At 37.4% G+C, this 12,467-nt stretch overlaps 1 protein-coding gene across 16 annotated transcripts in view; it reads left to right on the top strand.

Moving 5' to 3' along the window:
* The window catches only part of TBC1D5 (TBC1 domain family member 5), a 556,466-nt gene that overhangs the window by 299,082 nt on the left and 244,917 nt on the right, over nucleotides 1-12,467 (top strand). For all 16 annotated transcript variants that reach the window (XM_057739461.1, XM_057739464.1, XM_057739462.1 and 13 more), the window contains one exon: nucleotides 12,237-12,345. In XM_057739461.1, the coding sequence (XP_057595444.1) occupies nucleotides 12,237-12,345 (109 nt within the window). The remainder of the gene's footprint in view (nucleotides 1-12,236; nucleotides 12,346-12,467) is intronic.

Here is a 12,467-nt window from a genome sequence, read left to right as displayed (position 1 = left end):
GGAAATAAGACAGACTAATGGTTACATCAGTAGCTCCAGCACTTACTGACTGTGTGATCTTAGGCAAGGTAATTAAGCCCCCTGATTTCTAGTTACTTTGTTTGTGAAGCTGGAGTATTAACAGCTCCTGTATCACAGAGCTGTAGACTGCACACCTACAAATGTGTAGAACTGCAGGACCAGTCACCTAGCATAGTGAGTAACAATACTAGTTTCTTATTTTTTTTCTCTTTTTTAAAATTTCCTTTAAGTTTTAATCAACTTTTTCACCTAAGTTGGCCGTTGTCTCAGAAAAATATTTAAAAAATTCTGTATAGTTCTAAATTGGCAATAAATGGGTATTTAAGGATAAGAGCTACAGTTATCTGTAAAAAGTCAGATATATAGATGTCTACAGTTACCTATAGAGGTTATATAGGAAGAATATTTATAAAACTTATATTTAGCCTCACATTATCAAATTTTCTTAATTCTTCCTTCCATATTTGCTCAGGTAACACCGTAACATAGTTAAATGACAATTTCAGAGAGCACAAAATGTGTAACCTTTGTATTTTCTGGAAACCAAAATCGGAATATTACCTTTAATTCTTATCTCCATAATGGAGCCACATTTGAGAGAAGAAAAAAATCACATTTGAATGATGAATATATCTTCTTCAAGTAGCTTTATTATATTTTATGGTCGTGTAACTGGTCAGTAGCTACGTTTCTCTATGATATATAACCTGTTTGAACTAATCATTGATCACTTAAAGCTTTGAAAATATTTAAATAATTTAATATTTCGTTTAAATAATTAACGGGTTTGTTTGCATTTACAGCCTTAAATTAATATAACCCAAACTGGCTTGGGCATACATGTTAACAGTTTGAGTTCCTTTCCTTCAGAAGCCCCTTCAAGGCCTTTTTATTATCCATAGCCAGGCTTTGGGGGAAAATTTTTTTCATATTTGTTTATTTACAAAGTCAGCTGCAAGCTCCAATCATCCAAGGCTGTGTAAATGTTTATCTTTGAAAAGACAGGCATACATTTGAAATATGGGGATAAGCTGCTCTGAGTCAGTCAGCACTGAGAGTCCCACACCCTGGAAACACTTCTGTGTCTTCTGGCGTTCCTGGTGGAAATGCCCCATCAGCCCCACTGTCTGTAATGTATATTAGTGTGCTGTGCTTTTGGGGGTGGGGGTGAAATAGATTTAATTAAATATTTGGTTATTAATGTTCAACCGTGTTACTGGACCTGTAATTTTAGAAAATAATGCATAGAATTAGGGTTTCAAAGTGGAAAGTTATAAATCTTTTTAAACATTCCACAAATAGCTTGCTTATATCCTTATTGGTATGTTAAATAATTAGCTCATACACTGCTTAATTTCTGATGTTTGATTTGATAGACAATTTATAAGTGTCAAAGATATAGTTTAAGGGTGAAATTTACATAGAATATTTTGATAAAAATTAATATTTAATATTTGTCTTTTTTCTATATCAGATTACCTTGCCTTTTGAGGGAAAGTGGCAGTGGTTTAATAATCCTATTTTTTCATTTATTATTAATCCAGAGCCTTCACAAGTGCTTTTCTGACATTTGTTTTATGTTTATATATATACACATATATAAAATGAAAGTTTGGTGTTTTTCAACATAAGAGCTAACATGTCTTCAGTTATTCTGTAGATGGTGATTCTATACCCATTACAGGCCAGCCAGTGTGCTAGACTCAGAATAAAACACAGACATTGCCCTTGGTGCTCTCATGATCTAGGAGGGGAAACAAACGTGGAAGCAACTAGCATGGATGAGGACTGATGTTACAGTGGGGACATTTCACCAAGAACTAGGGGAATACCAGACGGCTAGTTAACACTGAGGGTGGGTGCTGGTTAGGAGGAAGGTATGTTTGCTAAACACACTAGAGGAACAGGAGTTTTCCACAAGGTGAACAGTTTGAGCAAAGACAGCCTTCACTGTCTGGTCTAGCAATGCCTTCTTTGGGGGTTTTGGGCACTCAGAATGGGTAGCTTCAATTGACCTTATATTTGTCGGTGACAAACTTATACAACATGGGTATTTACACGTAACTGTTTCGTTGTGGTGACATTGTTACTTTACAGGAACTGCTATTTTGACCATATTGAAGTTTTTTATTTCAGTGTATCATAGATGTTTGATGTATCTATATCAGTGATCAAAAATTTTAACTGGGAATTGAAATGGTGAATCTTTAAATTTCACAAAATTATAGGAAATAGTTGATAATGATACAATTGAGAAAATATTATGTGCCTAGAAATAACGGAGAAGTCAATAAAGGAGCTGTGGAATAAAAAATAGCCTGGTAGTGAGAGAATATTTGAAATAAAAGATGTCCTAATATCATCTGAACATATGGACCTAGTTTTCATTCTGTGATTATAGAGGCACTGTTCTGAGATAGATATAGAAGTAGTTTAGTCTGGTTGACATACTCTCAAGGAGTTTCAAAGATTGTATTTCCAGCTACTTGTTCAGATTAGAAAAGTAATTCAGATCATAATGCTCAAGTCTCTGAACCCATCTGAAGCAAAGCAGGGTAGCTGAACACCATCTCTTAACTCACTCCAATTTTTAACATGCTTCTAGATCTTAAAGCTCCCTTGAGTGGCAGAGCCCCACTGTCATTGAAGCAGGCACAGAGCCAGGTTATTGGATTTTGTTCAATCCACAAGAATACATTTATAATCTGCGAAGTAACTCCTGTTGTTTGCTTACCCGCCCCTCCCCCACCCCACCACAGCGCCACCCCTGGAGCCTGCCTCTCTTCTTTGTATTCTGACTTTGTAAGTTGAGCAGGGACCATTTTTTCCCACCTGAGAGATTTGGGAGAGGATGGAGGGAGTAGGATAAATAAATAAAGCCAGTGTGGTCTGTGTAACTTTTTGAACACCACTCCCTCCCATCCCGGTTTCTCCCACTGCCCCCTGAGCTGCCGATGGAGCTGGCTCCCTAGAGAAGGAACCCATTTTCCTGCCTCTGTATCTCTAGGTACCATTCCTAATTATAATATTGTAGAAAAACTGAAAATTTTCTTCTGGTGTTAATTTTCAATCTTACAGTAGCATTGCATGCAACAACTTTATGAAAACATCCCGCTTGTTCATTATAAAGATATCTGTGGTCATATAATTAATTTTTTGGTGGCATCCATTTGGGAATATCTGAACTATCAAGTATATGAATTAACAGAATAGTAAATAACAAAGTAACAAAAGGTCTTTTATGAAGTCAGGACTAGATTTGGGTTCTTCTGAAGTATGTGAACTTTCAAATAACAAAATTTCAGCAGTGAAGAATACGTCTGCATATTAACACAGTACTTTTTATGAAGCATAATTTAATTTGGGCAAGGAGGTCATGAGAAAACCACTCATCTTCCACTGTGATGCAGAGCAGCTGTTTTAAAAAACCAGTGATGGAAGTACTGCTCCCAGGGGTGTTCAGGCCTGTGTGGGAAGCACTGTGCTGCAGGAACCAGGTCTCTTCACCCTGATGCCTTCACTTCAGTGTCTCCCCCATGTCCAGTGTTGAGAAAAGGGATCTCAATGAGGAACATCCTCCTTTAGATGCATGATTTAAATTGGACTTTGGACTACATGAACAACAGAAAGGAATGTGAAAAATGCACTGATTTGTATCTTAATGTTAATTTGTTTGAATTTTATGCTTTTTAATAAACAGCAATTTGAGTGGAAAAAAAAAAAGAAAAGGAATCTCCCCTCTTTTCTTTGGAAATGCAGTAATATGTCGGTTATTTAGAGGTCAAGTTTCTAAGAGCTTCACCCAAGGAGGATGTAATCACAGACTTAGAAATGGGGAAGATGTTAGAAAAGCCAGAGAGTTTGTTCAGTTAGGTAGATTTAGTCACAGGAAAGCCCTTCCAGTTCTTAATCTGCTTCCACTTATCTAGTTTTTCATTTTTTTTTCATTAAAAAAGGCTAATATAGTTATGTTGTTGAAATAGGCTAGAATGTATGACAGTTCAAAGTTTAGTTTGTTGTCTTTGTTTTAAAAAAGACAAACTGAGCAAGTGACAGAGGGGTGCAGATTTAGGATTTCTAAAAGCTAACATATCATTTACAAATTGGTAGCCAGTCACCTGACAACAGTGGCCGTGAGAGGAGTGCCACTAGAAACAGAAAGGAAAATTCCAGAAGCCAAACAGTGTGGAGTTATTTAATGTAGGAGCAAAATAGCCATGCATTTCCCAAATGTATATTTCAGCTGGACAAAAATTCCTATCAGTTTTAGAAATGTTTTGATACTCTCAACATTTTTGAGTTGAGAAAAGAAAAATCACACTTATATGGCATACATTGGCCTTTGATCATGCTGGGTAAATTAGGTATTCAAGCACGGGTTTTTAAATCAGTTTTTTTTTTTTAAAAACTGTAAATGAGTGATGTTTTCTAGTCACCGTCGGGTGGGGGTATTTCCTTACTTTTCCAGGGGCCTATATAAAATTGTTTTCCTGGGTACGTTAGACTAACAAATTATAAAGTACGCATTGACCTTAAACTAAATTTTATTTGATCACGTGATCCATTGATCTTCATTTTAAATGACAGTTTCCTTGGATCTGAGCCAGGTTCTTGCCTAATAGGGTTATATTATGCTCGTAGCCCAAATCTTGGGTCTGATTCTTTCCTGTATCAATCAGTTCTGGTAACTTACAGATGTACCAATGTCACCACTAAAGATCTGCCTTTCTAACTTTTCCATGTGTGTGCACATGTGCACGTGCATGCAGGGGGGTGTGTGTGTGTGGAGAGGAAGGTGGGTGGAAGCAGGAGGCGGAAGGTGGTGGTGGAGACAGAAACACAGGCAGTGAGAGGCAGTGAGCTAAGAGACAAAAAAGAAAAAAAAAACTTTTCCATGTATATCTGATTTTACTTGGAGTGAATGTTATACTGTTACCTCTCTTACAGAATCACCTTGATTTTTTAACCGCTTGAATTGTCTAACTTTTACTGTATCTCTGTCTTCTTTCCCCAGCGACACTCTATGAGTGTGTATCATGTATATATATATATCTTTTATCTCTTGAATCTTTATAGTTGTTACTTTAAAAATGGAATGTATACATGAGTGGTTTTATCATCCTAAAACACGTTGAGTTTCACTGTCCAATATAGAAACCACTAGTGGCATGGGGCTGCTTAAATTTACATTTAAAGTGATTAAGATATGTTGTTGTTCGGTTGCACTAGCCGTATTTCACCTGCCTAGTAGCTATGTGTGAGTAGTGATTACCACATTGGACAGTCACATAGAGAACATGTCTGTCCTCTCAGGAAGTTCTGTTGCATAGTGCTGGTCATCAAATGAATGATGGATTCAGTTAAAATATAATCTGCTTAAAAGCTTTTTAAGAGAAAGTATTTATTTCAAAAGTACATGTATTTCTATATGTGTAATTCCGTACAAGTCAACCCAGTCTTGGAAAACATGGTTTAAGAAACAGGATTGACTTTTAATTAGCACATCAGATTTTGGAAAATAAATGCCTTCTTCTAAATGACTAGAAAGTAATTTGTTCTCAATTTTGTAAGTATTTCCCTTGCAGTATTGTTTACATTATAGACTGTGTGGTAAATTCTTTTTCATACAGAAGAGAGGATTTCAAGTCCATGCTAGTTATCACCAATAGCAAGGAAAACGAGGGGAGGACAGGGGGGCCAAGAAGGTGTGGCAGGTCTGCATGGCGGTGTCTCAAAGAAAGGGATTTTCCTTTCTTGGTAATTATGTAAGAAACATCAGTAAACCCTGGATTGTAAGACATTCATTTCAGACGACTTCATAGCGATTATCTGGAACAGGTCCTTTTCTCACCTCATTTCTAAGTGTTTGATCCTTTGATTAGTAATATAATGACCTTTATTATGTGCTTAAATTTTTATAACCTCGTGACACAGCTTTTCTTGCTTCTTTTCTAAAAGTATGTTTGTTGAGTTTACCCACTTTAACATGACCCTGAGTTTAGAAGCTCTTAAATACTGTATTTTGCAGAAGATAATACATTGGTTTTTAGGTTTTTTTTTAAAGATTATATCTGACAGTCCAAAACCATTGCTAACTCAGTTCTTTGTTATCCACCTTGTGGCTATTGAGGTGGAGGCTCAAGATTTCTTAATTCACAGTTAAATCCAAACCCGAATCAAAACATCATCGTAAATTAATTTTAACAAACCGCCACACACTGAACTATCTGTTGCCTTTGTTTCAATGGAGCCTCATCACATGAGAACATTTTTCACCTAGAAACATGAAGAAATCCATTTTAGGCTTGTGAGTAATTGTGAGTTGTTTTCATATGTATTTATATATGTATAAGTAATATGCCCTGATGTTTCATTATGGAGGGGAAAAAAAAGCTTTAAATAAAAGTAAGTTTTTAAAAATTCCTGATATAGGAAGCAAAAAAGCCAGTACAGTTTCTAATTGCCTTTTAGAGTCTCTGAGTTCCCTCATTACCTGTGATTTAAGCTAAAAATGAGGTAATTATAGATAACATCAGTGTTTATCGGTTGATCTTGGCACCTGCAGTCCTAATGTTGTAGCTCACCCAGATCTGGTGCCACACTTCACAGTCTGATGCTGACATACCTAATTTACACTTCTCTTATTTCCTTTGATTTTTAAGTTAGATGTTCCTTGTTCTATTTCAATAGCATTTTAAAAACCACACCTTTAAAATGGTGTAAAGGTACATACTCTTTTATGGGGAATATTGGAATCATGGTACAGCACTTTAAGAGAAATCTTTCCCTAATATATTTTATACAGATTAAAAAAAGTACTGTGTCCTTTTTCCCTTTGCATTTGATAAAGCAAATATGATCATAATATGGCAGCCTTTTCACATATTGGCGTGCTCTTTAGGTTTATGAAATTATATAAACTGTTGTGCATCAGGTGCAGTTTTCTTACCCTGTGGTTCCTCACCTTCATATATTTTACCCATCTAACTGTGATCTTGTCAGGCTTAAAGGCCACTTTCCTTTGACGTGGCCTTTAGTTCTACTGTTACTCTAGGCAGATCTCAAAGCCAAAATTCCCATGGTTGACTGCTGACCTTGTGAACGACAGGGCAGTCTTTGAGAACACCTCTAGCACCCCACGCCCTTCCCTGTGGCCCCGTGGTGGCGAGCCCTTCTCTGCTCCACTCAGCAACTTCGTTATCAATAAAAGCCACAGTAGCTCCTCTTGACCAAGTATTGGAGATCCTCAGTGCTAGGCTGTAGGTATTCTGTGAACTCTTCTCAATTATTGTAATTCTCTGAATTTCGTATGTTAGCTCCGTAGAGACATTGTTCCCTGTCTGCATAAAGCCAGCAAATGGGGTAAAACCATCATATAAAATATAGAATATAAAATTGTTTGCTCTAGTGTATCCTCATTTGTGACAACAATTCAGAAATATTTTATTCCAGAATTGCCACATCATGTATGCATTCTTTAGGTTACAAAAGTATTTAAACAATTAAATTTAGAAGGTGCTAACCAGTTTCATATAAATTTTATGTGCATATCTTGGGAGAATACATTGAAATGTATAATTAGAAATAGGTATCTCCTTATTATCAGCTATATTTATTCACTGCATATTCTAGTTGATTTCCGTGTCAAAAAATAAAATTGCAAGAGGCTTAACTACCTAAATAGGTCTTTTTTTTTGTAAAGAATTTTTATTGAGGTATAATTGATATACAATAAACTGCATGTATTTAAAGTGTAAGCGTCTTCTTAAATGAAAGACCTTGATTGCTGCTGCAGAAATTAATTTCACTTATTTAGAAATTATCGTAGTCCTCATGGCAATGAATGGTCTTCTCTGAGGAGCACCTAGGTGGGCTCAGAATCCTCAACACAGTGCTTCCAGGGCAGCCACTGCTAATCCATTTACACTGGCAGGGGAAATGACACAGCCCAATCCTGCCTCTCCTTGCTTAGATACGGGTTATGTTTTTAGGGACCCAGTGCCGGCAATGCAGAGTCATTGTCACTAGATGGCACTAGCACATTGGCCAGAGAGTTTTTAAGGCCCAGGTCTCTAATCTGTTCCATTTGAGGCGATTCTGCATCTAAATGTCCCTTGTGTTCTTAACCACGCACAGCATCTGTTGACTTATTGTCTCAGTCCAGTTGGTGAAAACTTATTTCTATACCTTTGGACTTCATGTTCAAAACCTAAAAATGTAAGGAAGAACATCTAAGGTCGCTTCCTATCTTGCTCTTGTTGCCAAGGGCTATTTATGTCCTTAGATGTGTGGAATATCAGGCTTCCCTTTCGTGTTGTCAGCCATGTTATTCCAGAAGGTGGTTTTCCTAATACTCATTCCTCTTCTCTCTTGATAACCTATTTAATTGTTCTGGGCCTCAGTTTTGTCATTTGTAAAGGGGGTTAAAATTATTCACCCCAGGAGGGTTGTTCCAGAGGTTAAAAGTGATTTACCTGAAATCCTATATATTGTTAATGGATTTTTTTTTTAGCATTTTGAATGGATTTTATTTTTTAGCATTTTGAGAGCATCATTGCTAGATTTTCATTATGACAGACTGTATATTTTTTTTGTGTAAGACACAGTTTAGCGACTACCTTTATTTTTGTTAATTAAACTGAGAAATTCCACCACTGGCTCCTCAGTACTTATTGTTCTTTTCCCAGGTGTATTGTCCACCATTCGTGTTTGTGATTGGAAAAAACTTTCACTTTGGTCCAGCTCCCCTCAAAGGGCTCAACTTTCCAACATTTTGTCCTCTGTAGGCAGTTTAACTTCTGACAGCTAAGTTTTTGGGGTGGCATTTCAGTGCCTGTAGAGATACTACTTATTTTTTACACTGAGTTTTAATTTTTAGATATAAAATTATTTCTCCTTTTTCTGCACTGCCAGAGTGCTTTGCCTTAATCAGATGATTATAGATTTACACATCTGTCTACTCCCTTAACTTAGTGCTTCTTTAAATATCTCTTGAGTGCTAAGCACACAGTAGGCACTGAATAAATGTTTATTATGTTTACTGTGTATCAGTGTATTGATGAAATACCATCTCGTAGAAGAGAAAGACAATTAATAGATTATCTTGTGGCCTTTATGCGCCTCTGTTGTCAGAGGTCTCCATCAGTTTGAGATTTGTGCGTTAACTGGAACTACAAGTACCAATGAATAAATTTAAGTGATTGTGAATTTCAGGGAGAATGTTTCCATTTCACATGCCTCAGTCTCATTTTTCCTTTACCAACACTAATCAAAGCACAGGGTCTTATTTGAGCTAACAGATGATTATCCTTCATTACATAAGTGGTGTGTAACTTGACCTTAAAAGGCTGCTGAACTTGACAAGATGGCAGTGAATCTAGCCACCAGCTGTGCCTACTTTCACAATGCCTTGGTACCTGTGAATAGGGGCTGGTTTTGGAAGCGGCTAGGGGAGTCACTGCCTCACTTTCCCTCTCTGATCTGGAACCTAGTGGTGTTTTCAGGCCATGGAACGGCATGGTCTTGGACAGATTATTCCATTTGAAGTCTGTACTTTCTGTTCATAGACCACAAGCTATTTAAACATACTCACATTTTCTGAGATGTACTCCTGTAGTGTTCTTTGTACTTGTTTTTTATCTCATCTTTGAGTATTACCACAAACTGTATAAAAACAAAACTTGAACAATGAGTTGTGGGTAATATATGTGAAACTGTTGGGAAATGTATAATGTATTTAAAATATGATAGATAATACAAATGGACTAAAGTGATTTTCAAAAAACCCAAGAATTCAGTGAACATTTCTTTGAACTTGGAGTGGCTAAGAATTACGTAAACATGAAAACAATGGAAAGAGCATCAAGAGGAAATAAATGTTAGGTTTAAATTATACACAAAAAGCTTCAGTGTGTTGAAAATCAAAATAATTGGGTTAAAATACATATATATGGCAGACAAAGGTGTGATGTCTTTAATGTATGAAAAACTCCTCTCTTGGACCAATAAGTCCAAGACACCAAGATAAAAACAGTGTTATAATTATTATTAACACTAATATTAATTATCTAAAATGTTATGATATGCCAGGTACCCTTCTGAGGACTTTTCATATATTTTAATTCTCATAATAATTATTTGAGTGGCTGCTATTATTATTATTCCATTTTACAGATGAGGTAACAGAGGCACAGAGAGGTTAAGTAACTTGATCATGCTTGCACAGCTAGTAAATTGTGTACTGTTTCTGAATGTGTAGCTATCTTTTTATCCCAGAAATGCGGCACTGATGTCTGTTCTCTAGGCCACTATCCCATACTGCTTAAAATAGGCAAAGGACAAGAAAGGAAGTTTTAAAAAAGAAGAAATAGGACTTCCCTGATGGCACAGTGGTTAAGAATCCACCTACCAACGCAAGGGGATTCGGGTTCGATCCCCGGGCCGGGAAGATTCTGCATGCCGCAGAGCAACTAAGCCCGTGCGCCACAACTACTGAGCCTGTGCTCTAGAGCCTGTGAGCCACAGTTATTGAGCCCACGTGCCACAACTACTGAAACCTGTGCGCCTAGAGCCCATGCTCTGCAGCAAGAGAAGCCACTGCAATGAGAAGCCTGCACACTGCAACAAAGAGTAGCCCCTGCTCACTGCAACTAGAAATAAGCCCACACACAGCAATGAAGACCCAACACAGTCAATAAATAAATAAATAAATAAAATTTTAAAAAAATAAAGAAGAAATAAAATGGCCCAAAAGCATGAAAAAATTTCGCCTTCATTAATGAAACAAAAGCAAGTAAAATCAAGATGAAGTGTTATTTTCTTTTATGAATAGGGTGATGGAAATAAGACATTTCATGGAGTGGTGGTAGGAATTCATTTCTTCCACTATAGGGTTGGCCTGTGTGTCCCATTTGTCACACTTAGCCACAAGCCCCCACTGGCAGAAGCTTGGCATGGCTGGAGATCAGTGCTGCGGGGCTGAGGCTGGAAGTTCTCCTGCTCGTGGCATTAGGGAACGTGCCATTGCCTCCGCCACTCTTCTGGAAGGCTCTGTGGGGAGGATGCAGCCTGCTCCACAGTCAGAGTTTTGCATGTTAGGCGTGCCATTGGTTATGGTACTGGCTCTAAGTTCGCCTCATGTACGACTATCCTTTCTGAACGCGAGTGGGGTCTGGCATGTGGCAACTGTGCTTATACAGGGAGGGGTGATTGAGGGGTTTAGAGGCTTTCTTTCAAGTTAGTCTCTCCGAAGAGACTGCCAGGCTTGCAGCTTCGATAATAAATTTTACATATTAAGTTTATTGTGGCATTATGAAATCTGAGAAATTTTATAAAGCCGTCCTCAGTAGCCTCAACTGTTGACAAATGATTCTCGATGTTTAGTTTGGTACAAGATGCAGGGAATATAGGTCTGCTTCCTTTATTCAAACTCAGTAAATGGTTTGGGACAATTAATTTCCAATTGTTTCCCAGTAGAGCAGATTTACTTGTATATTAATGAGGCACAGGTGTTGGGCCCCTGGTGTCTGCGTGCCTGGGAGGCATATTTCAGTTGTTTATCTCCTCATCCATAGGTATGGCAAGGTACTCAAGCTTGCCTTTTCCAGTTTTTACAGTGAGGCTTTTTAATTTTTTTTATGTTTTTTTCACATTTGCCTGCACCTGTTAAAATTTGAAAACTGATCATGTAGAAAGAAGTTGCAGAGATTTCAATAGTAAATAGTACTAAAAATTAAAGAAAGTAGTCTTCTATTCTCTTTAATTGCCCAGCCTGACATGAAAGAGAAATGAGCTGATTTAACGAGATACTTCAGGTGAGAAGCCAGGACGATCAACGGCCCACTGTTTGGTTGTGTATCTTTGGTATATCTTTGTCAATGGCTAAAGCAGTCATATACTTATATTAATATTCATTTTTCTTTCTTGTTGATTCACTGAACTGCACTACCAGCATTGCAGAGGCGATGGAATAGCCTGCATAGACATGATGAATTTCAGTAGCTGGCGTAATTATAGCGATCTACATATGCATTAAATCTACTGGAGAACTCTGTCCAAAAAGACAGCCGTACGTTCAGAAACAGTGCACAGCTAAATGTATACGTTTTAAAAGTTGCATTTCTGAGATTTATTTAAAATTAAATTCCTGTAGCACTCCTCTCCAAGCAGAAGAATTTTAACAAAAGGATCCCCATGCTTTGGTTTCTTGCATCTAGGAAAGAATGGGAAGACCTGTTTGTAAACAGCAATTACTTGGCAACAGTAAGACAGAAGGGGATTAATGGGCAGCTGAGAAGCAGCAGGTTCCGCAGCATTTGCTGGAAGGTAAGAAGAAAATATTTATTTACAGTTTGTGGTTGCAGTATATCAACACATTACCTGCTGCCCTAGAAGATCACCCATGCGGGGGATCACTGAATTTTCCAAGAGACTTCACTCTCGAGGTT

This window comes from Hippopotamus amphibius, chromosome 6 (genome assembly GCF_030028045.1).
Source record: "Hippopotamus amphibius kiboko isolate mHipAmp2 chromosome 6, mHipAmp2.hap2, whole genome shotgun sequence".
In the NCBI taxonomy this organism is placed as follows: domain Eukaryota; kingdom Metazoa; phylum Chordata; class Mammalia; order Artiodactyla; family Hippopotamidae; genus Hippopotamus; species Hippopotamus amphibius.
The sequence above is the reverse complement of the archived record's forward strand: the minus strand, read 5'-3'. Positions and strand labels throughout refer to the sequence as shown.